The 22,892-nt window shown below is 39.8% G+C and overlaps 1 protein-coding gene across 1 annotated transcript; it reads right to left on the reverse strand.

The window, feature by feature from the left end:
• Positions 1–1,969: 1,969 nt before the first annotated feature.
• pcsk1 (proprotein convertase subtilisin/kexin type 1) lies at positions 1,970–18,523 on the reverse strand. Its single transcript, XM_053649234.1, has 14 exons — positions 18,083–18,523; positions 16,284–16,388; positions 14,830–14,955; positions 10,622–10,768; positions 8,875–8,951; positions 7,299–7,387; positions 5,979–6,151; positions 5,677–5,889; positions 4,939–5,039; positions 4,079–4,312; positions 3,676–3,833; positions 3,432–3,565; positions 2,885–3,046; positions 1,970–2,374 (listed from the first exon to the last, which is right to left on the reverse strand). The coding sequence occupies exons 1-14, from the start codon at positions 18,266–18,268 to the stop codon at positions 1,970–1,972; spliced, it is 2,310 nt and encodes a 769-aa protein (XP_053505209.1). The 5' UTR covers positions 18,269–18,523.
• Positions 18,524–22,892: the final 4,369 nt, after the last annotated feature.

A 22,892-nucleotide genomic window follows, 5' to 3' on the forward strand; every position in this document is an offset into this window, starting at 1 on the left:
AACATTTTAATGATCGTTTCGTTTATAAAGTGCGGACCGGAACCAAATGAAGGATGAACTCTGGTATATCCAAATAATGAACTAATAATAATTATAAACATGATCTACCCTGTATAAAGAATCTAACGAGTTTCTTATTAATTATACGCACATCTGTGTAGGCTTTAAGGTGTTTTTTTTCCTTAATAATTTGTGGAAATAAAACAGATTTTGGTAACAGATGAACGTAAGAGAGGCTGAATAGATTTACAACACAACTTTATAATCACGTTTGCATATTAAATAGAATACTATATGATTAGGTTCTAAAGAAAATCTTTCATTGAAGTAGCGCATGCAGAAAGGACTGGCAGTGAAAGCAGCATAATGTAAGCAGCGGTAGGGCAGTGAGGGCCCGGAATGAGAGAGGACATGGTCATGGGTCACGGGTCACATGACAGGAAGTAAAACAGCATGTTAAAGGAGCACCGTACATCCAGCTGTAGGCAATTACGACATTCACGTCATGTCGGAATTACTGTGGGTTAGAGTTTTCAGCTTGTCACGTCGAACTAATAAAGAAAGTCAAACGTATTATTGCATAAGTATTCACCCCCATTGTTGTGAAACCCTGAAATTAGTTCTCGTACAGCCAGTTGCCATGAGTGGCTCCTAAACTGAAAAGTGTTCACGCTATTGTCAGGGGATCTCGAGTTCGATGCCACAGCCAACCATAGCCAGGACTGAAAGAGAGCAAAATTTGCTACGCTCTCAGGGTGGGAGGGATTGCATTATTCTCTCTCCCTATCACAATCGTGGGCATCTGTGAGCTCATGTATGTGGAAGAGGGCAGATAGCTCTTTTCTCTGAGTGCGTTATGCTGCCCTGTGATGCAGCATGAGCAGCAGTTTGAAAAGATATGGAGGTTGGCTTCACATGGCTCAGAGGAAGCACATTTTTGCCCAACCCTCCACAATTGGTAGCTGCGATGTGATAGGGGAGTTTTAGCTAGTGGGTCAGAAATTGGGGAGAAAAAAACTGTTGCCATCAGAACTCACATAAGTAATGCAAGTGTCATGTGATCTCAATATAAATACACTTGTTCCTGGAGTTTATTCGCGAACATACCTAGACAAACAGCATCATGAAGACCACGGACCTTATCAAAACAAGTCTGGGTCAAAGTTCTGGAAAAGTATCAGTCAGGGTTGGGTTATAAAATATATCTGAAACATTCTGCAGAGGACCTTTAATATATATTTATATTTATTTAAGCACGACTCTACATAGTGGAAGTCATCCACCAAACATCAGCTGTTCACATGGCAACTATAACCCGGAAGCAAGTGAAAGCTCGGCTTTATGGAAGAGTGGCAAGCCACGTGAAATCCTACTTGGACTTTACCAAAAGGCATATTGGAGACTCTGCAAATGTGGGAAAGGGCATTCTGGTATAAAGAGCTACTTTGGCACAACTCTGCTCATCACCCTGGACAACATCTCTACATTGAAGCATGGTGGTGGCAGCATCACGGTGAGTTTCACTTTGTAACCCATTAAAATGTGGAAATGGTTAAGGGGGGGTGAATACATATGCAAGGCACTGTATGTGTCATAAAATCTACAATAATATTTTAATTTTAAGATTTTTTAGAGGCAATATGAGGTTTTCATCTTTTTCCGAGTTGATGTGAATGCAGCAGTATATGACGAGGAATGAGAACCGGTCATGTGCACAGCACAGTAGATGGGACTGAGATACATGAAACATAAATAGGCCTCAGAGTGATTACAGATGAGAAAAAGAGTGATGAGAATAAACTACAAACCGATGTGTAAGAGTGAATCTCTCGTTCTGTGCCTGGCTCTCATTCACTTATCCATATGCTTCTTCTCACTTTCTGCCTTTACATCGTTTTACCTTATATAACCTTACTGCGTACCTATTCCGCTGACCTTCCCCTAACCTTCCTTTCGCCTCTCCACCACCTCACTGCTGCTCTCCTTCAAGCATGTCGAACAGAGCCTGCATCAGCCGGTCGTCTCTGTGCCGATAGGCTTGTGCTCTGTAGAAGTTGTCGCTGTAGTCGTTGTACAGGTTGTTCTCAGGAACTGTGTCCTGTTTGAGCCATTCCATGGCTTCGAGCAACTTCTTCTTAGGGATCCTGTCTCGAGTTTCGGCTCGGCCGAAGGAAGCCACGGAGTGAGGATACATGGCAGGGGTCTGTCTGTTAAAAGCTGACTGGAGGAGGCGCAGCAGCGCTAAACTGGGGGAGGACGAAGACTGCGACAAAGCAGGCTTTTCTTCTGGGCCAGAAGCAGTGTCAGGTGTAGAGGATGTGACTTTAGCTGGTGTCCGGGGCTTCTCTGGTTTGTTAGGAGAGAGGGCGGCCTCCTATAATGAATATACAATGCGATATTTGATTTTAACAAATAACAAAAGAGCATAGTTGAAACAGGCAGATTTAAACGTTGTGGGAATTTAAAGGAGCAGTTTGGAATTTTTCGGTTGCAATGGAATTTCCTTGTGCACTGGTCAAATTGTACCCTTTTTATTAGAACTACATTCTTCACTTTTTAGGGGAGAGAGGCAAAGCTAAGAAGCCCTGTTACAGCTGGAATGGAGCTCGTTTCTGGGCCAGAAAATTGTATAAAGAGTATAAAGAGAAGCTTGTAACAAAGAAAACAACAATATACATTGCACAGAAATTATGCAAATCTCCGCTTGGCAATGGTATCTTTGAAATAATATGATTAGTATAGGTCTAGAAACAACTACAAAATTGCAAACTGCACCTTTAAACAATTAGTACATCGAATAAATGCAGTGTCGCACAGATAATCTAAAAGAAATGCCAGCATACAAGCAGAAAGTATGTAGTGTACTGTACTATATTACTCTTACCTCCAGCATGTCCTCCATGTGTTCCACTCCTCTGCGGTCGTTCTGCACAGCATTGTAGGAAGTGTACACTCTCGGCTTTTTCATGTGCTCCGGCTTCTCAGAGGTCCCGTGTAGAATCAGCTTCCAGCTTAGGATCTGCCCCTCATTCTCCATCCGCCCTGACTGGAGAGAAAGCGAGAAAGAGTATAAATGGAAAATACTGATATAGGAGACATATGTTTTATATATATATATATATGTTTTATTTGAGCAGCCGAGTATCAGTGAAGACTATTTCTGAGCCGGAAAACAAGTAAACAGAAGCGTAAACAAAAGACACTAGCAAGATGAATTGCATGGCAATATTGTGAATCACTGTGAACATACAGTATCTTTAAAATGAAATCATTATTAAATCATATGTCTAGAAACAACAAAAAAAATGATACACTGCACCTTTAAACATTTTGTACATTATTAACAATGTTCTATGATTATTAAAGGTAATCTAAGAAAAAAAAATCCTAATTCACATATTTCACAGAAAGATGGAGCTCTTGCTATTTACCGTGTCAGTGATCTTCAGGGTCCAGGTGCCGGAAGGGTTCTCTCCCCAGGTGTGCACAGACATGAAGGCCCAGTTCCTGAAGCCATTAGTGGAAGTGTCCCTCTCCCTCTCAGCCAAGAGCACTGTAGTAGTACCTGATTGGACAAACACAGTGTTTTACACGCAATAGTATGTAGTAGATCTGCCTGGAGCTATGTACATGCACAGCACCAGTGTGTGTTCTAAGTGTGAGGGTATATCTCACCTGATGGAGAGGTAAGCGTGATGTGGAGGTCTCCTCTCCTGGTGTACTCAATGCTGGCCTCTACCTGCACGTGCTCTAATGAGAAAATAGCGTTTGTCTGGCCAGTGCATGCTTTAGTGGGGATCTCAATGCTGATCTCACCTGCTGCCTTCAGAGGCCTGGAACAGAGTGGAAAGCAACAACTTTAATATATATATATATATATATGTGAGTACATACTGTACTGTATGTACCATGATAGTAGGCATGGTGATAAATATCGTCTCCTTTGTTTTGGATTAAACCTTATGTTATAATATTGTAACAGACCATAATAACAGATAACATTAATACTGTATATATTACTGTCACCCTCCTAATAATCTGATCTGAAAAAAAATAATTGCCTGTGAATGTCCTGTACCTGGGCTGGAAGGTGTCATCTCTCACAATGCATTGTTTCTTCTCAGGCACATGCTTCCACACTTTGGGATCGGCCAGGTCTACCAGAGCTTTAGCATTGAGCAAGCCGAATCCGAAGCGGCTGTTCACCATAAGACCGGCGCCGTTCCTCTTCCAGCCAGGGTTATTCGCTAGAGGATCGAACTCGGACGTCCACACCACCAAGTGCTGCAGGTCCCTCCACGTTAGATCAGGACTGGAGACATTCAGACACCTACACTTCAGTCTGAGCTCTGAGCAGTCATACAGTATTTCTGTTCATTTATAGATCAATTACACATAACATTAACGAAAGATTTTGTTAAAACCAATAACCCTCATTGCAATCTTCGCCCTAGCCTAACGTTATTAAAGAGATTAAAGGACATCTTAACTGTGCTCGCTTGACTATGTGTTGAGATATGATTTATGAAGGGATGTTTCTAGTTATAAGTGATATAAGCAGTTAATTAAGACCCCCAAGCCACCAGAGGGCCCTGTTTTTAAAAATAAAAAGATTAAAATAAAAATAAAACAAAAAAGTCAACAGATTTTTAAAAACAAAAACACATTATTGTTTATATAGTGAACTTTCCTGTGAGACAGCATTTATTTTGCATTTATAGAAGGAGTCTCCAGAGTCAGTGCTTTGTAACAGTCAGAGGTAAAGCTGTAACTGTAAGTTTTCATGAAGGAGAGCTTAACGTTGACAAAGTGCTGTGTTATAAGAGGAGCAAAACACTTCTGGATGTTGTTATTGAAAAAAAAAAATTAATAATGTGTGTCATACAAGTATGTTAATGTATATACTGTAAGTGCTGTTGTGATAACATCTGTACATACTTCTGTTCTAACGCCAGAGCGAATATCCCAGCTGCCAGTGGAGCAGAAGCAGATGTTCCAGTGTGTGTCTCTGTGCATTCATTGTGAAGATCAGCACTGGTCTGCAGTACAATAAATGAGACAACGGGTTTAAGGTACACAGATATACGTACGTCCATTAATTATTCACAGGACAAAGCACCAACCAGGGGAGACTGTAAATGTCTTGTTTCAAACAACAACAACACTACATTTGTATGTGGGAAGTGGTAGCTCAGTGGTGAGTTCAAATACCAGCTATGCCAAGCTGCCACTGCTGGGCCCTTGAGCAAGGTTCTTAACCCTCAGTTGCTCAGCTGATATAAGAGATAATTGTATGAGATAATTGTAAGTCGATCTGGATAAGGGCATCTGCCAAATGCCATAAATGTAAATGTAATGTCAGGCTGTAATAAGAAACTTAAATTGGGGCTACTGGTGGTTTCTGAGGTTTGGGTCAATAATCAAAGGAATTGTCTATGGAATTTGTCTGACTGATAGTGTGATCTAGTTACTAAATTTATATTTACATTTACACTTATGGTATTTGGCAGATGCCCTTATCCAGAGTGACTTACGGAAATGCTTTGAACTCTCTATCAATACCTACATCCTGATACTGGTTCACTAGCTCCCAGACTAAGAGTACTATCAGTCTAATCTGACTACACATAATCTCCAGTATCCAGTATGCAGAGTGTATGTGTTTAAGTGACTCACAATCCTCTGGTCAGTGTAGTCTCCACTGCTGTAGGCGGTGGCGAGGGTGGATGAACATTTCTCAGCATACCAGGGCGAGAGACCCTGCTGTGACGCGCTGCTGATGGAGACGGTGAAGATGCTGTCCGTATACCCGTCACAGTCACAGTTATCACCCTGACGCCCACCGTTACCTGACGCCCAAACAAAGATGGAGCCCTTTCCACCACGGCCCTGAGGACACCGAGCCAACAAAGTCTTTCTTAAAGCGCAAACGTTATATCATATCAAATGAAACTGTACACAGGGAGTTGGTGTCTCACCTTCTGGATGCCATACTCGAAGGCTTTCTGTGCCAGACGACCTGGCCCCTCTACTGTTTTTCCATCGTCGTTCGGCCCCCAGCTGGCACTGTAGATGTCAACGTGGTCAGGGTTAAACCCTATAGAGCTCGCCTCAATGGCATCGGTCACAATTCCGTCCAACATTCGGATTCCTGAGGATCAAAATGAAGTGGGGAAAGGGAATGTGAATGTGATGGAGGCTTTTTTTTTATGGAATTTTCAGTTGTACTGGTTAGTATAATGTGTTCTTTTTAAATATATCAAATATAAAAGTTTGGAGACCCAAATGGACCTATAGCATATTTCAACTGGTGTAGAAAAGTCCAAGTATGTGGTAATTTAGATGAGAGTTCAAAAGTATTGATCAAAACACAGAAACATTCTGCCTTTGAAGGCTAACTGTCACATCACAGCAACCCACAGACTCAATCTCCCAGCAAGCACCGCCGCCCACCCACATGAGCAGCCTATATAAAGAGACTTTCATTGATTCGTTCTCTGCAAAGTATTTGCCCATATTTTCATTGTGTTAGTCTTCTCCGGTCTGATCCTGTTTCTGTCCATAGTTTGTGACCCAGTTTATCCTGTTTGCGAATCACCTGACCTTTTGTGCCTGTTTTTCGACAACATCTTTGCTCAGCGTTTTGGATTGTTTGCCTCACTTTCCTTAAACTGCTCTGCCTGCATTTGCATTTGTCTCAACCTCCATTTTGTGATACTAACAGCCTTTTTTATAATAAAAAAAAACACACCAAAATAGTCCATTTGCCGAAGCTGAATCAGTGTAAATTGATTCTTTTTGGTTCATTTACTGTTTGGTTTGGTTCCACACTGCACAATTAAACAAACTAGCCATCTTAGCTGATTTTTTTGGTGTGGTTTTTCTATATTGTCTGTATTCTATTTTTCTTTATATTTTCTGTCACCATATTTCTGATCGAGGAGTGAAAGAGTTTTACAAGCCCAAGATTTTTTTGTTTGTTTCATTATTTTCAGTGTGAAATCAAACCAAACCAAACCAAATAGCAAGCGAACTTAAGAGTATGACTGTAACTCGGACGCAGACTCAGGAAATGGTCTAATAGTTGCGCAAACGCCTTTATTAAACCAAAATCTAAAAGGGACAAATTGAGCTATAGATCTGATATACTGTATAAAAAGGATTTTAAAAAAAATCTCTTAATGTATATCAGACTTTGAATGCACTCATTTATTCAGCGAGATGTTTAAAACACATATCTTCCTCTGGTACACAAGGTCCTTTTTGCTAAATAAAGAACAAGATTCAGATTCTCTCACCTCCGACCTTTGAGTTGTACGCCACTCCGACTCCACATTTGTTGTTGTCTGCTTGCATTGCTATCTCACCTGCACACCTTGTTCCGTGTCTGACGAGCAAAAATCAAAAGAATATCTTAATATAACCTAGTCCATTTTATACTTTTATTCATAAATACAGAATGACCATATTTTCCAAATCCACAGAACTCTGAATTCTCCAATCTGATTGGTCAGAAGGTGCTGATTCATTTTCTATAACAGCAGCTCTGACAGTATTTCCGACCAAAAGTTAAATCCCAGGTTTATATGAATGTGTTCTTTGTAACACGTTATAATTTCTATATTTACAGCTCATTCACAGGGACTTGTACGGCAGATGCTCCACATTAATCTAAGCCTTATAATAAATGAATTAAAAATGTGTTGTCATACAACAAATAAAAATGTAGAATCATTGATATGGTGGATCTTTATGTAAGTTTATTTAGCATTTCTGGAAGGAGTCTCCAGTGTCAGTGCTTTGTAACAGTCAGTCCTGTCACCTGTCAGTGGTTTTAATGTTATGGCTGATTAGTGTATGTGCTTTATAAAAACTTACTGTTGACCAAAACTCTGCTCAAAGTATTTTATTAAATGTTTTGGGTTTTTTTTTTTTTTTTTAACACTTGATAGCATGATAGCATTAAGCATTAAGTCTTTTCAGATGAACTTTCTTTCAAGAATAATTGGACTATTGACAGACGCTGCACAATACAGCCAATTATAGTGAAGTACTTCAAGTCTATTGACAAAACCATGCTATCACATGTTTGTGTGTGTGTGTGTGTGTGTGTGTGCGCGTGTGTGTATGTGTGCGTGTTCACACAAGACCTCTACCTACCACATTATGAGTCAGTCAGATGTGTTGTGTGGGAGCTGCATGTTACTTTAGTGTGGGAGAATAATGATTGTTTTCCTTTTTTCTACCACCTATGTCAACCTCTAATTGCCAAACAGCTCAACACTCATCATTTTACACTTGCAGAATGATTTTGGGGGGCTCCAACAGTCGTAGCATCTCCAAGTATTTGATTTCTGAATGTAACAAATGTTTTACATGATGATGCATCTCTATTTTTTTTAATACAATGGGAGTTTGCTATTTTGTAATGAAAACCCAGTAGAGAATTGCTATGACTAGGGATGAATTATTGACTAGGCCTACTAGGGCACGCACCGCTAGGAGGCCTTGATGAGCATAGATTTCAACTGAATTAAGTCATTACACGACACAGTATTAAGAACACGAACTAATATACAAAATATCAAACTTGAAGTTTGATGCTTTCATTGCATTCTACTGTACCTCACTTATATCAAAGTGTCTGCCAAATAAGTAAATAGATGCGAACGTATATGTAATTCTGTTATGCAAGAATGGATGAGAGACCTTTCTAAAGCAGACACATGGTTTGGCTTTAAACACAGCTGTCATTTTTCCAGCCCCGATGACGTCGAATTACATCCAGCAACAGCGATTCTTGTATTGTTGCCCTAATTCTTGATTACCAAGCGCTAATCCTAATCCGAGCGGAGAATTATGACAGTCACTCACTTGTTCTCATTGGTGGAGTCGTATCTGGGGAAAGGATCAGGATCGTTGTCATTGAAATCATAACTGGCATCAGGATCCTGGAAGAGACAGAGTTTTTGCATTCAAGAAAGTTTCCCTGAAGTGTCACTTAGCGAATCCATACATTTCGGTTCCAAATATGGCGACTGCATACAGAAAACTCACATAACTGAAATGTGAGTATGACTGCAGCTTTACAAAATCCAATGTATGCATACAGCTGAGCAGTTGAAGAGATTCTGTTCTTAAAGCAGTTTTACACTGTGCTGGTTAACCAGAGCTAAAAAAAAAAAAAGAAGGAAATTCTGCCTGTTTTCGGGTGTACCCGTGTTCAGCATTGAATTTATTTGTGATGTCACACTCCACAGTATTGGTTAATGGCTCCTGTGGTTATTATGAAAGTAGACACTCGGGGCTTTAAGGATTTGCAGTATTTCAAAAGTGTTTCTTTTTTTTTATTCACACCCCTCCCCTTTCCCCTTGCCCTGCTCAACAGCAGAGTCATGATACTCTACACACAGAAACCCAACAGTGTCCTGATTAATCTTATAACAGACTTGGGGACATAAAATAATTAGTTTGTTTATACTGATTGAAAAGGTCTGGTTAGTCGATTTCACTTCCACTGGCAGAATGTAACATCAGTGTACTGCTAGAAAGGGTTACGCGGTCTTTTAAGATTATTTATTATTTGTCACATCCCAATTTTGTAATAGACAACATGTGTTCTCCATGTCAGATTATATGGAGTGTTTTTATAAGATGTGATTTTAAGGTCTTCTAAACTTAGTATGTTCTGCTTACATCATCAGTCAGTGTGATCCAGGCTCGTGCAGAAAATAAGGTTGCATAAGCAGGAACATTTTTGAGCTTGAGGTAATAAGGATATTTTCCAATCCAATAGTATGTTTTGTTTATGTTTCGCCATCGCCATTAGCGTATTTGTAGCTCTCTCGTGAGTTTTGCGTAATCCTTTGCCGCATTCATTTTGGCGGTGTTTAGACAAGTGTTTTAATCATAAATTTCTGACACTGTCAGAATGTTGTTGGCAGTGAAAAATCTTACACGGTAAAGCTGGCTTTACTTGGGTTTTCTGGACACACATTCAATACCATTTGAACGGCAGGACGAGGACAAGGCTCAGTCTCTGACTGGGAAATTAGCCTCTACTGACTATAGAACATAATGCTTGAGTACTTCCATCACTGTACAACGGAGACATTAAAGGACTTCTGATTGAGTGAAGATAATTACAAACATTATAGCTCCATATGTGTGGAAACGCAGACTCACGCTCCATTTCCGCCTCCTTCAGTCTGTGTGTATGTGTATGTATGTATGCGTATGTATGTGTGTGTGCGGCCTCTGATTGCAACACATCTATTCACTATCACACACAAAAGGCCCGCACTCAAGTGAAAAGCGCATCTCCATCAGCCTCTGCAGTTTGTAAACATGAGATGTAATAGAATGCATCAGAATACAGCTCATGCTAGAATGTAATATCTGCATGCCGATGCATATTTCCATATTTCTCGCTGCATAGAGGCCTTAAATAACACAGACGTGTGCAAGCATTCCCGTCTGTGCGTTCATTAGATGGCTCTGCATGCTCCGGTGACGGTCACTACAGATAATCGTTCGCCTGGCTGGGGGTCGTTGTCACCATGGAAACAGACGAACGATGTTGTGGCGGTGGAGCGGCCTGTTGCTATGGTGACGCACTTACGTAATTCGGGTAGATGTCGGTGTGGTTCCATTCCAGACCGTCATCCAGCACGGTGATGACAATGCCTTTACCAGTGATGCCTTTCTTCCACACAGGGATCACGTGAAGGTCCAGCTTCGGCAGCGACGACGATGTCCGCGTGTCTTGCTACAGGGCAGGATAGATGGAGTGAAATGGTTAGAGAGGATATAAATAGTCTTTTTTGGGTCTGAGCATGTGTGTGCCTTTGTGTGTGTCCCTTTCTCCATGGCTGTAGTATCTGGCATAGAATTCCCAATAGTAAACCATTCATGATTTCTATTATTAATAATGCGAACAACCATGATAGCCAATATCCTCTGTAAGCCAAACATTGGATTATAATTATTGTTTTGGCAGCCTGATGTGAAAAATCTGTAAATCCATGTCATGTGCGAAAATTGGATCATGGTTATGTAACTACTGGAGTAAAAACTGGAGCGTTATTTTTAATTCCTGAGGTAAAAGTTACTGCTACACTGAAACAAAATTCTGTCACATAAACCTACACCAAGATCCAGTTACTGAAAGGGTCTTTTATTTTGATGATTTGATCTGGTTCAAGAAGTGATCTCATGCATCCACGAACCAGAGAGAAAACAATGGCATGTGGCTAATCTACAAGTGCTAGCTACAGCGCTGTAGCGCTTATCACTACAGCGATAAGAAGGCCCAGACTGGGCAGAAGTAAGTTACTCTTTTGAAATAAAAGCACTGTATCATGTAACCAAATATTATGATGATGATGATTATTATTTTTTATTTTTTTTTTTGTAGTAGTAATAGTATTATATTGACTAGCTAAACACACTCTGAAGAATTCATTTAAAGTTTGCCAGTTTAATGTAGTTTGAAACACTGTGTAACAAGAGTAGACCTTCTATGAAATGTTGTTTAGTTTATTTTAATGAACAATTGAACTTTCACCTAATGATTGTCACAAATTCCCCCTCTCAATGCGAGTCATGATGCTCCAGGTGCTTTTGTTTATGTTTGGCCATGTACCTTTGTTTTGGTTTTGGTCCTATCTCCACCTCTGTGCTGTCATTGGATGATGACGCTATTGTGTTCACCTGTTCTATGTTGATTAGCCAGGTTATTTCTCTCTCTGGTGTTTGGACTTCTTGTTGCAAAGTCTTGCCAATAGTATCGTGCAATTCTGAGAGTTATTTCCTCGTTTATTTCTGTTTCTCTGACACGTTCCTGTGTTATTGTTTTTGAATAGGCATTCCCTGCATGTGTGCATCTTGCCTTCACTAATCACATGTTCCAGTGATACAGCATACTAGTCAGCTGAAGTTAGCTAACTACAAGTTGGCATAAATAAATCAAATATACAAAGTACAAATAAATGAATCAGGTGATAGAATTAGATGTTAAAAAAAACAACTGAATCATCATGACAAAAATCGCCATTAAAAAATACGTCGATAATGTGTTAAAAATTCACATTTGGAAAAATAAAAACATGCACTGTACATGAAAAATTCACTACATGAGATAAACGTGTGAAGGAAGATGTGAGGTGTCTAAAAGACTTTGTATGTTGATGTGACTTTTATGTAAGGGTTGTATCTATAGCACTTTGGTTTGAATGTGCTTTACAAATAAATCGACTAATGATCAAAAGGCTCTGTATTAATCCCATTGTTAAGCCGCTCCAAAGCTGAACGGCTCTTGTTTAAAATGAAAAGCGACCGATATAATCTTCCGTCTTGACCTTTTGGAGACTGTTCTCAGTCCACGCTGTGTCTTGAAGATGTGCCACCTTTAGGCAGATTATTAACCGTTAGAAAGAGAAAGCACTAAAGTGCAGTCACAGCTACAATACAGAAAGAAGAGGACGTAATCAGCTTGACAATGAATCCGTAATTCGTTTAAAAAGCTCGGCATGGAAAGTGGAAGAGAGCTCATTAGTGTCAATTGGTTAATGGACAGGGAAGGGAGGAGAAGTGAAGCCCTGCCCAACATCGCTGATGACTCAGAGCTAAGAGAAGGGCTCAAAGAAAGAGCTTTGAGATAGAGACTGCACTGATGTTACACAAGCACGACCCTCAGGAATGACTCATAACTCAGATCTCTAAGCTGAGGGAGGGGGAAGGGAGCAAATATCATGCGTATGGCCACATGTATCAGGATTTTTAGATAGGATGACCACAGCCCTTAGATATTCACACATAATTCACACAACATAATAGCTTTTCTGGATTATGCTAAAACAGCAAAGATCCGTCACAACACAAAACATCTCAGCTACCGCCTGCGGATTTCTTCTATGATCGTTTGGTCGGAAAAACCAAAGACATGCTCAGACTCGCCACACCCACTCAATTACAGCATACGGCTTTCTATAGAAATGGAGAGAAACGCCTTGTGAGTCATCTCTGATTGAATTATCAAGAGCCACAAGGTAATGTATTCGCCACACTCCATGACAATCTCTCTTTTCCCTCTGCCCTCCCTTCCTTCTCGGCACATCCTGTCTCCTCTCCAGACCTCGCACGTCATCCTCACTCTCTCCCTCTCCCCCTCTTTCTCTATGCACCACTGCACTACGACGGCTCGTACCGCACACGAACATGCCGCGCAAACCAGGCCACTTTTGCAAATTGGTTCTTTAAAAAGGACTTGCCTTTTATGCATGGGCAGGGAATTGATGTTAGACTTATCAATTCGAAAATGTCTAAAGGTGACTACAATCTACACATTTAACAGGGCAGTCGAACATTGTTTCATCGAAAACAACCATTATATACGCCGAACATCTGAACATGCGTTCTCATTTTCAACATTTAACTTTATTTTTATTTTTATTGTAGAGCACATGCATAGTCACCCAAATGACAAGAAATATACTGTGGTTGATTTGACTCAAGAGATGAGGATATTCAATATAAACAGATTGAAAAACATACGGCAAAATCAAGCAGGAATTCATGTTATGAGGTGTTCAATTAGGACTCCGGGAAGTGATACCTTTATGTGCCTTTTATGGGTGACTCAGATTTCCCAATATCCTGTTTTACAGTCATAAAAGCAAGATAAAACAGGAGAAACAAATTTAGTTGGTTTGGTTTAGCAAGGGCTGATTCTCTCCTAAATATCTAAATATATGTTCTTTTTCCTTCTGTCTCTATCTATATGTCTATTCAGTCAACCATTTTTTCCCCCAGAATATTTCCCATATTTTCCCAAAGCCTCAAGAATAAGGCCTCAACCTTCAGAGTTATGGATTGTTGGTTCACTTAATGGGGCAGTCGTGGCCCAAACAGTGGCTAATGGTTACTGATTATAAAGTTGTAAATTCAAATATATTGGATTAAAAACATGCTTGCTCATAAAATCTGTTCATAGAGACATAGTTTCTAAATAGTTTCTCACCCGAATTTACTGCCAAACCAGGAGCCACGACAGATCCATATCCGATTCCAGCCCAGCCATTATATATCGTTGTTTATTTATTGTCATTTATATCTGCTTATTTCTTATTTGCTCTCTGTATATAACCAGCTTACTTACCCCTAAACTTTGCAAGGTTTTGCCACTTTCCTGTGCATTTCCTGTGAGTAGTATATTTCTGTTTATTTCTATCGGTTTGGACTGCTAGTTTTCTCCATCGTTTGTGAGTTTGATTGGCCTACTCTGTTTGGACTGACTGACCGATCGACCACTGTTTCCTGTTCAGTTTGTTTGCTGATTTGGATTTAAATAAAAGGCTTGCGCTTACATCCTACTGCATCCGCTTTATGACTAAAGCACTAATGCTGTATACTACTATAGCCAAGAAACAGAGTCCCAGAGGAAACACTGGCCCAGTAATGAAGTGCTTGGGCCAAGACAAGTCTCCATGTCCAGAGAGAAGAAGAAATTCACTCTGTTGAACAACTCAGACTTAAAAACATGGTGATTCGGATTTTAATAGATGGACCTATTCTTTTTCTCATTGACTTCCTAATTCTTTCTCTCAGTTATCAGTGAAGTGAGGCTTTCATTTATTGATATGACCATGATCTTTTTGGAAACGTGTCTTTTTTTTACCACCAACATTATCAAGCATATTATGCATAATAAATGGCTAATTTGCCTGCTCTAAAGTGCCACTTGCCACAGATAAATGGAGAGCATAAATTATAAGGAAGTTGATTGAACTACACACAATGATTATGTCAAGCCAACCAAAGGAAGCTCACCAAGTACCACTGCTGGTTCCACATGGGGTCATCAAAAAGTTTGTCCACAGAACAGTCTTTACATTCTCCCCCCAGTGGAGCACGCTTGCTCCGTTTCATTTCATACTGCTGCTCTGCCCAAGACACCTTCAGAGAAAAAATGACAATAACATTTTTTAGATATATTCGCAAATACATACATCTGTGGATAGATGGATGGACAGATGTTTGAATGGAAAGACGGATGGATGGATGGGTGGAGAGATGATTGGTTGGCCAGATAGATAGACTGATGGACGAATAGATGTGCAATGCCGGTGGTGCTCTCTCAGGCAAATCCGTGGCCACCTGCACAGGCTTTTATAATGCAGCCCTCTCACACAGGTAATCAGTATAAACATGTCACACCCGGTCACGGTTTGACCCTAACCCTCTTTATAAGCACTCCGAGGGCCTCATTCCGCACGCGGACATAGTTCTGTGCCAGCCAGTATGATAGCAGCATGCTGCTCTAATTAAATGTATTTCAGTATTCAGAGTTATAGAAGAAAATATTGAGAATTGAGTTTAGAGAAGTCCATTATGCAACAGTGTAAGAGGAGGCTAACAAAGGAGTCAGCCACCGAGAAAGAATATTTAGTTCGTTCACGTTCTGTCAATGAAAGGGCCATTTTGTGTTAAGCCACAGGCTCCGAGTTGACGAGTCTCATAAATATTATACCCGGAACTTAGCTTTGCGTTTAGCGCTTTGGGCTGGCATACACGACCTACCTGATTCGCACCCCACTTAAGGTGGTTGCTCATACTGCTGTGTTTTTTGTGTTTAGCCAAGTTTACCCCTGCCCGTATCACTCATAGTCTTTCATAAGCACTACAACCCTCACACATGCCATTCCTGCATTTAGCTCAGTGGCAAGTGCTATAGTCTGGTGCATATAGTTTACCTAGTTTGTGCCTCAGACAAGGCCTATAATTATGCTGCAGTGTTTTTGTGTTCAGCCATAGGTTCTAAGTTTTCCCAAGCTCATATCCCTCACAATAGTTTCATAAGCACCACACCTTTCACGATAGCATTGCTGCATTTAGCTCAGTGGCTAGTGCTACAGTCCAATGCACACAACCTACCTGGTTTGTACCCCACTCAAGGTGTTAAGTTTTTCACACTTGGTTCCGCTCCACACCATATATTGCCCTCTTAGACAAGTGGGTCCTATACAACGCTATTTTACATCCTAGCACCGAGTCGCGTAACAGGATGGATGGATGGTTGGATGCATGGTTGGTTGGTTTGTTGGGCGGATGTTGGTTGGATGGATGGATGGATAAATGGATGGATGGATGAATTTAGACCAAACATGAGAAATGGTAGTCATTTACACATTTTAAACTGCAATGACTACTGACAGTCCAACAGATAATATATATTTAACACATGAATGTACAGAAATAAGGAATTTCTGATAGAGAGTTCTTACCCTGTCATCTTCTGACAGCCTTTTGGTAATGTGATCTGCACTTCTTTTGGTCCTGCTAGGATGATAGTGATGTTTGAATAAATAATGGTTCTCTAGGGCCCCAATCTGCAAAAAGAAGAGGATAGAGCACCCAATGATGATTCATTCTTGTTCATTAAGCTTTCTATCCTGTGGGTTTGGAATTTGGGTTAACCATTTTCACCCATTTTACTTTTAGTGAGCTAAAAAAAATCTCTTATAACTTATTTAACTCCTGAGATAAAAACAAGATCATTTTTGGATGTACTTCAACCACTTTCAGATTGCTTATAGTTATGTAAGACATTTTGCTGTTACTAAAAATCCCAACTGTGTTGACCCCATTTGTGGAGTAAAAGACCCCTATTGCTCTTTTTTTTTTGTTTTAAAAAAAAATAAATAAATAGGGGAAAAATTCATGAATGTTTTAGAACCAGATAAAACACCAGGAAACAGAAATCTTTTTAATTTCGCCTTCACTGTACCTTTCCTTGTCACTGGGGTAGACCTCAAGGTTTCACTTACTGTACCTTTATTTATTTTTTTACCTAGAAAGATGCAAGTTTACTTTGAAAGTTTCACAGATTTTGTACCTGCAGCCTTTTCGCAAACTATACTATATCCACGTTTCCAGGTGAAATACACATATTAATGAAACGCAAAATAAAGGTACCACCCCAGTGACCAGGAAAGTTATTTTTAGTTGTTCAGAGCTCAAGGGATGTCACACAAGGCAACCTGTGGATCTCTCAAACTTGCCAACTAATTTGTCCATTGTAAAGGTCTTCAAGACAGATATACATATAGTTCACAATAGCGGGAGATTATGAATAGAACGAGATTATGTTTAAACAAAAATGCAATTAATTTCCACCTGAAAATGGTTGTAGTTTACCTACAGTATGAGATCACGTAACCATAACTCGCCTATATTCATCGGCAGAGCTACAACAAAAACCTAAAATAATTCATATATTAACCAAGCAAAACTCCAAAAAATCCCATGCATAAACCAAACAAACCTACATGCATTAACCAAAAAATCTCCATACATAAACCAAACAAACCTCCATGCTTAAACCAAGCAAAACTCCATGCATTAACCAAACAAAACCCCACATATAAACCAAGCAAAACTCCATGCATTAACCAAGCAAACTCCATGTATTAACCAAACAAAATCCCATGCATGAACCAAGCAAACTCCATGCATTAACCAAACAAAATCTTACCCATAAACCAAACAAAACCCATGCATTAACCAAACAAATTCTCATGCATAAACCAAGCAAAACTCCATGCATTAACCAAACAAAATCTCACGCATAAACCAAACAAAACCCCACGCATAAACTAAGCAAAACTCCACATATAAACCAAGCAAAACCCCATGCATAAACCAAACAAAACTCCATGCATAAACCAAACAAAACCCCATGCATAAACCAAGCAAAACTCCACATATAAACCAAGCAAAACCCCATGCATAAACCAAGCAAAACTCCATGCATAAACCAAACAAAACCCCATGCATAAACCATGCAAAACTCCATGCATAAACCAAGCAAAACCCCACGTATAAACCAAGCAAAACCCCATGCATAAACCAAGCAAAACTCCATGCATAAACCAAGCAAGACCTCACGCATAAACCAAGCAAAACTCCATGCATTAACCAAACAAAACCTCACGTATAAACCAAACAAATCCTCGTGCATAAAACAAACTCGGATGAATATGTGATAAAACGCTGTAACGTGAGAGGTTTCCCATCCGCCTACCTGTCGCACTAACTCGTAACCGAGCTCGTCGGCGATGGTCCGGGCAGCGTGTAGACCCCCCGGTACCTCCACGGCCCACTCGTTCAGGTATTGTCGCTGGGAGCGCGCGCACACAGCGCACAGCAGAACCGCCAGAGTCGCGCGCAGCATCATCACCGCCACCGAAGCCCGACATCTCACTTCCATCTCAGATTAAACACCAGGAATAGAAGAAAGGAAGGTGTGCGTCGACTCGCTCCCGACCGATTTATGACGCAACCGAGGTAATAAATAAATAAATAAACAAACAAACAAGCAAATGAATAAACTGTCCAATAAATAGCTTAGAATTTATTTGTTGCCTTCTTTTTTTTCTTTTTCTTTTTTTTTAGCCTAAATTCCGTTTTATTCTAAGGGACCGATTTTGCGGCAGTGTAGAAGGAGTAACTGAAAGCAGGCGGGGAAAAGCTACCAGTGAATGATTCGGGGAAGGGGAAGGGATGTTTACACGTCAATTTGCGAAAACGTTCTGACGTCAATTTCTACCTGGGGTAGGATGCTCCAGTCCCGAGAGAGCAGGAGCAGGAGGAGGATGAGGAGGAGGAGGAGGAGGAGGAGGGGAAATTTCATCTATAAATAACCACAACACTTTTTTTAATCTAAGTGAAGCTGGAGAGCCTTTGGAATCTCTGTTCATTTGTTTCTATGAAAATGTCAGAGCTCATTTTGTAGAGCAGATGAAATAAACACATTCAATCCTTCACTATTCAATGGATTGTGTCCTTTGATTTAAAAAAAAAACCCCATCTAATTTATAGTTTTTTTGGTTTTTTGTTTTTAATTTATTTATTTTTAAATAGGCAACATTGACGACAGGATGCGCGTCATCGAGTCGATTCAGCACAGCAGCTTTGGACAGCTCCAGGCAAAGGCGAGGATACATTGACTAAGATTACCTGCTGCCTAAAATTGTTATTCCTCAACAATATTCATATTTATTTCAAATACTCATTTTGTCTCGTTTTCATAAAGTAACATAATGCTATGTGATGTTCAATCTTCAATTTGGTTACCAAATTAGGCAGATCATCACATGAAAGAACGTGCGCGTTTGTAATGCAGTGAGAGCTTGAAAAGGAGAGATGGTACAAGCAGTAATGAACTGCAGATGGATTCAGTATTCAGTTCATGCTACCGAGATAGAATGGGATTACAAAGGCATTAATCCCATAGTGGAGAGTGGAGTGAATGTATAATTTCTCACATAAAAAAAATAAACAAAACTCTTATAAGTATAATATTCGAAAGCTCCAGTATTTTTGACACATAATAGGTACATTCATCTGTTCATGGTTTATAATATTTTTTTATGTTCATGCCAGAGGATATACTGTATAAAATAAAATCAAAGGATCAAACCGTTACAACCGACTTCTTGGTGTGGGTCCAGTTCATCTCGATACATTAAGTCTGTGGAAGATATAAAATATAGTCTATGGGAGATATAAGATATAGTCTGTGGGGGATATAAGATATAGTCTGTGGGAGATATAAGATATAGTCTGTGGTGGATATAAGATAGTCTGTGGAGGATATAAGATATTCTATGGGAGATATAAGATATAGTCTGTGGTGGATATAAGATAGTCTGTGGGGGATATAAGATATGGTCTGTGGGAGATATAAGACAGTCTGTGGGAGGTATGAGAAGTCTTATGTAGTGCACCCGATAAAGAATGTTCATTGCTAAAATGTATTCTTAATTGGGTGAATAGATACTGGGCACTACATGTAGACTGAGCACTGGGCACTCAGGGCAAATAAAATACACATATAAAGCCCCATTTATATATTTCCCACCTCGGCACATTCAACGTGCGATGTGAAAAAAAAACATAGACATGAAAGCATCTTTTATTTGTGCTATCAGAGCATGTGAAGCTTGTGAAAAGCTGCTTTAACCGCACTGTTACAGCTACAGGCCTGAGTGGCTGATGGTACTGATCTATTATAGTGAACTTCCATCATTCATGCAAATGGAAACAACAACACCAGTGGAAGACAGCGTGTACTATTAGGAACAAGCTAGCCAGCTAACATTAGTGACATGTCTAACCATGTACTGTGTCTGTATATTAACTGATCTAAAGCCAATACTGTTACAGAGAAAGGGGACTTTACTCTGTTCACAGTGTGCATGGCTGTACTGGTTTGATGTCACGCCATAAACAATGAAAGAACTGGTAGTTGAGATGACTACCCCAAGTTGAAATTGCAAGTTGAGGAGACGGTGGATAAGCGGGGAATTACAAGTTGCAACGTCACATCAACAGCAGCACAATTTTAAGTAAGTGGAACTGTCAGCCTCTTGAAATCTGATATTCTAACTAACTAGCTTAGCATTGTCAAATAGACAGTGATCAAAACTACTCTGTTTTGGTTGAATTTTGCACACAAAACGAACACATCATTCAAAAATGTTCTCCAGGGGTTCTCCAGAAAAAACCTTCTTTTAAACGACTTTTATACATCAAAATCTGACTTGTCAAAATAAATTATTCAGAGCTGTGATTAAATTGCTCTTCTGTTGCACGGCAGGCAGTGAGCCCTTCTGAGCATGTGCAGAGTGAGTGTCAACACTATAGCTTGTTGCTGATTGGAGCAACTAACCCCACTCTCCCCTACAACTATCTCTTATGCTATTAGGTGCACTTAGATCATCAGGCACTGAGGATGAATCAGCCTGGGCTAGATTTATAGACATGGTACAGCAGCTTCAATTTTCCCCTCTGCACTTCCTGTTAGTTTTTCCGTGCGTTGAGTGTGTGCACAGCTGGCATCTATATAAGCGACCCCTCTCAAACAGTGATTTAAGAATAAAAGGTGCTTTTATTAAGTAGTTTCCTGGATGACTCGTATTTATTAGACATCTGATGATCTGACGCAAATGAAACATTTCCTAATCCCTTTAGCACTGCACAAGTCATACACTAAAAAAAACAAAACGTTTGCTCCACTAGTAAACATTCCAATTACCTCGAAATCTCAGCCTCAGTGAAACTCAAATAGTAACTTGAAAGAAGAAATGTTAACTGAATTTGATCAAAAAGACATTTGTAGGAGGAAATCTCTATTTTACAGTGTATTTGGTAAGTAATAGGTTAAATATCCAGTTAATGTAAGTGAGTGCATGGTGTGGTAATGCAGTGCCGTGTCTGGAGTATAATAATGGTCCTTGAGCAAACAGTGCATGTGGCAGCTGCTATTTGCTTCTACCTGGCAACACATGTTTGCTTTAGAGCCTTTATAGCAGATAGCCATACTTTGTACTGGGATGAGTTAAAGCAGATGGGTGTTACACTCTGCGGTATATGATGTTTTATTTTTGGTTCATTTTATTTAAAGCTGCAGTCTGCAACCTTTGGAGATTAAGAATTTGGAGACCTCTCTGGTAGATATATGGTATTGCAAGCAATTTGCTGAAAAATATTTTATTGTACTGTACCTTTCTCTACATGGATTAATCTGGTGGATACACATTCAAAGAGTATTAAAAATGTAGGATTATTTTGTGATGTTTACATTTTCTGATGATGTAATCATCTCCTCAGTGTTACAAATGCTGTACTTAGCAGTTACTAAGTACTAGGGGTCAGTTTTGTCACAGCGGTGCAACAGGTATCATTGCTGCCTCACAGCTCCAGGATCCCTGGTTCAATCCTGAGCTCAGGTTACATCTGTGTGGAGTTACACATCCTGATTATGTAATGCCGTTACATGTATTCCGTTAGCCTGCTCAGCACTGACTAACAAAGGCCAAAACCCGTGGATTTTTTTCACCCAGTGGAAAATTCTCGAAAACCTAACTATGAACCCAGGATGTTAGTTAAAGCAAGGATAGAGGTGCCTGACTGGAACAAGTTCAAATGTAAGGAGGTAATAGATAATGTCATGAAAAGCTCACTATTTTTCTTCTAATGTATTTCCCATAGATATAGCATGGATGTATGAGTGTAAAAAGGCATACCACAGCATTCATATAATGTTTTATGCACTATTAACCAACATCCTAAGCCCACTAAACCAACTGTGAGCAAACTCTGGTACCCTCTTGCTATAGACAATTTAGAACAAGACCATTATATTCAAAAAATTCTTTTAGGAAGTGTACTGATGCTTGACTGGGCTGCATGTTTTACTGACCATCAGTCATGCAGGAAACAGCTAATAGCTAATTACGGAGACAGCAAGATGCACATATGAGCTGAAACACACACAAACAGAAATTCTGACAAAGCCAAATGAGCCAGTAAAGCTGACTGCTGTTTGACTGCATATGAGACATGCTAATGTGTAATGATGTGTGAAATAAGGTTCCTACTCTATAGCTCTAAAGGCGTAATGGAAGTGGAAATGAGCGGTCTGATAGAGCAGGGGTTACTCTATGTCATAAAGACGTCACGATGACGTTCTACCCTGTGTGTACATTACACCGTGGTGGGAAATTAATGGAAGAAATTCACTGGCATGTACCGTAGGAGAGGGAGAGATTTACTCAGCTTTGACCTGCTGCTAATCATTCATCTTATAATGCAGTGACGCACGTCAACCCTGTGTCAGAATGGAAAGAAAAACACTATACTGTGCACATTACCACTACCTTTTACTTTTCATATCATCAGGTCAATTACACCTATTTGCACTTAACTAAATATGCATTTAATTGATCTATTTAAGATTTGAGCTTATTCTATTCATCGTGTTCTTCCATTTTTGTTCTTGCATTGGGCAAAGAGAGGATCTGTTACATCATGTCTTTTTCTTTCTCTGA

The sequence above is a fragment of the Ictalurus furcatus genome, chromosome 18, assembly GCF_023375685.1.
Source record: "Ictalurus furcatus strain D&B chromosome 18, Billie_1.0, whole genome shotgun sequence".
Taxonomy (NCBI): Eukaryota; Metazoa; Chordata; class Actinopteri; order Siluriformes; family Ictaluridae; genus Ictalurus; species Ictalurus furcatus.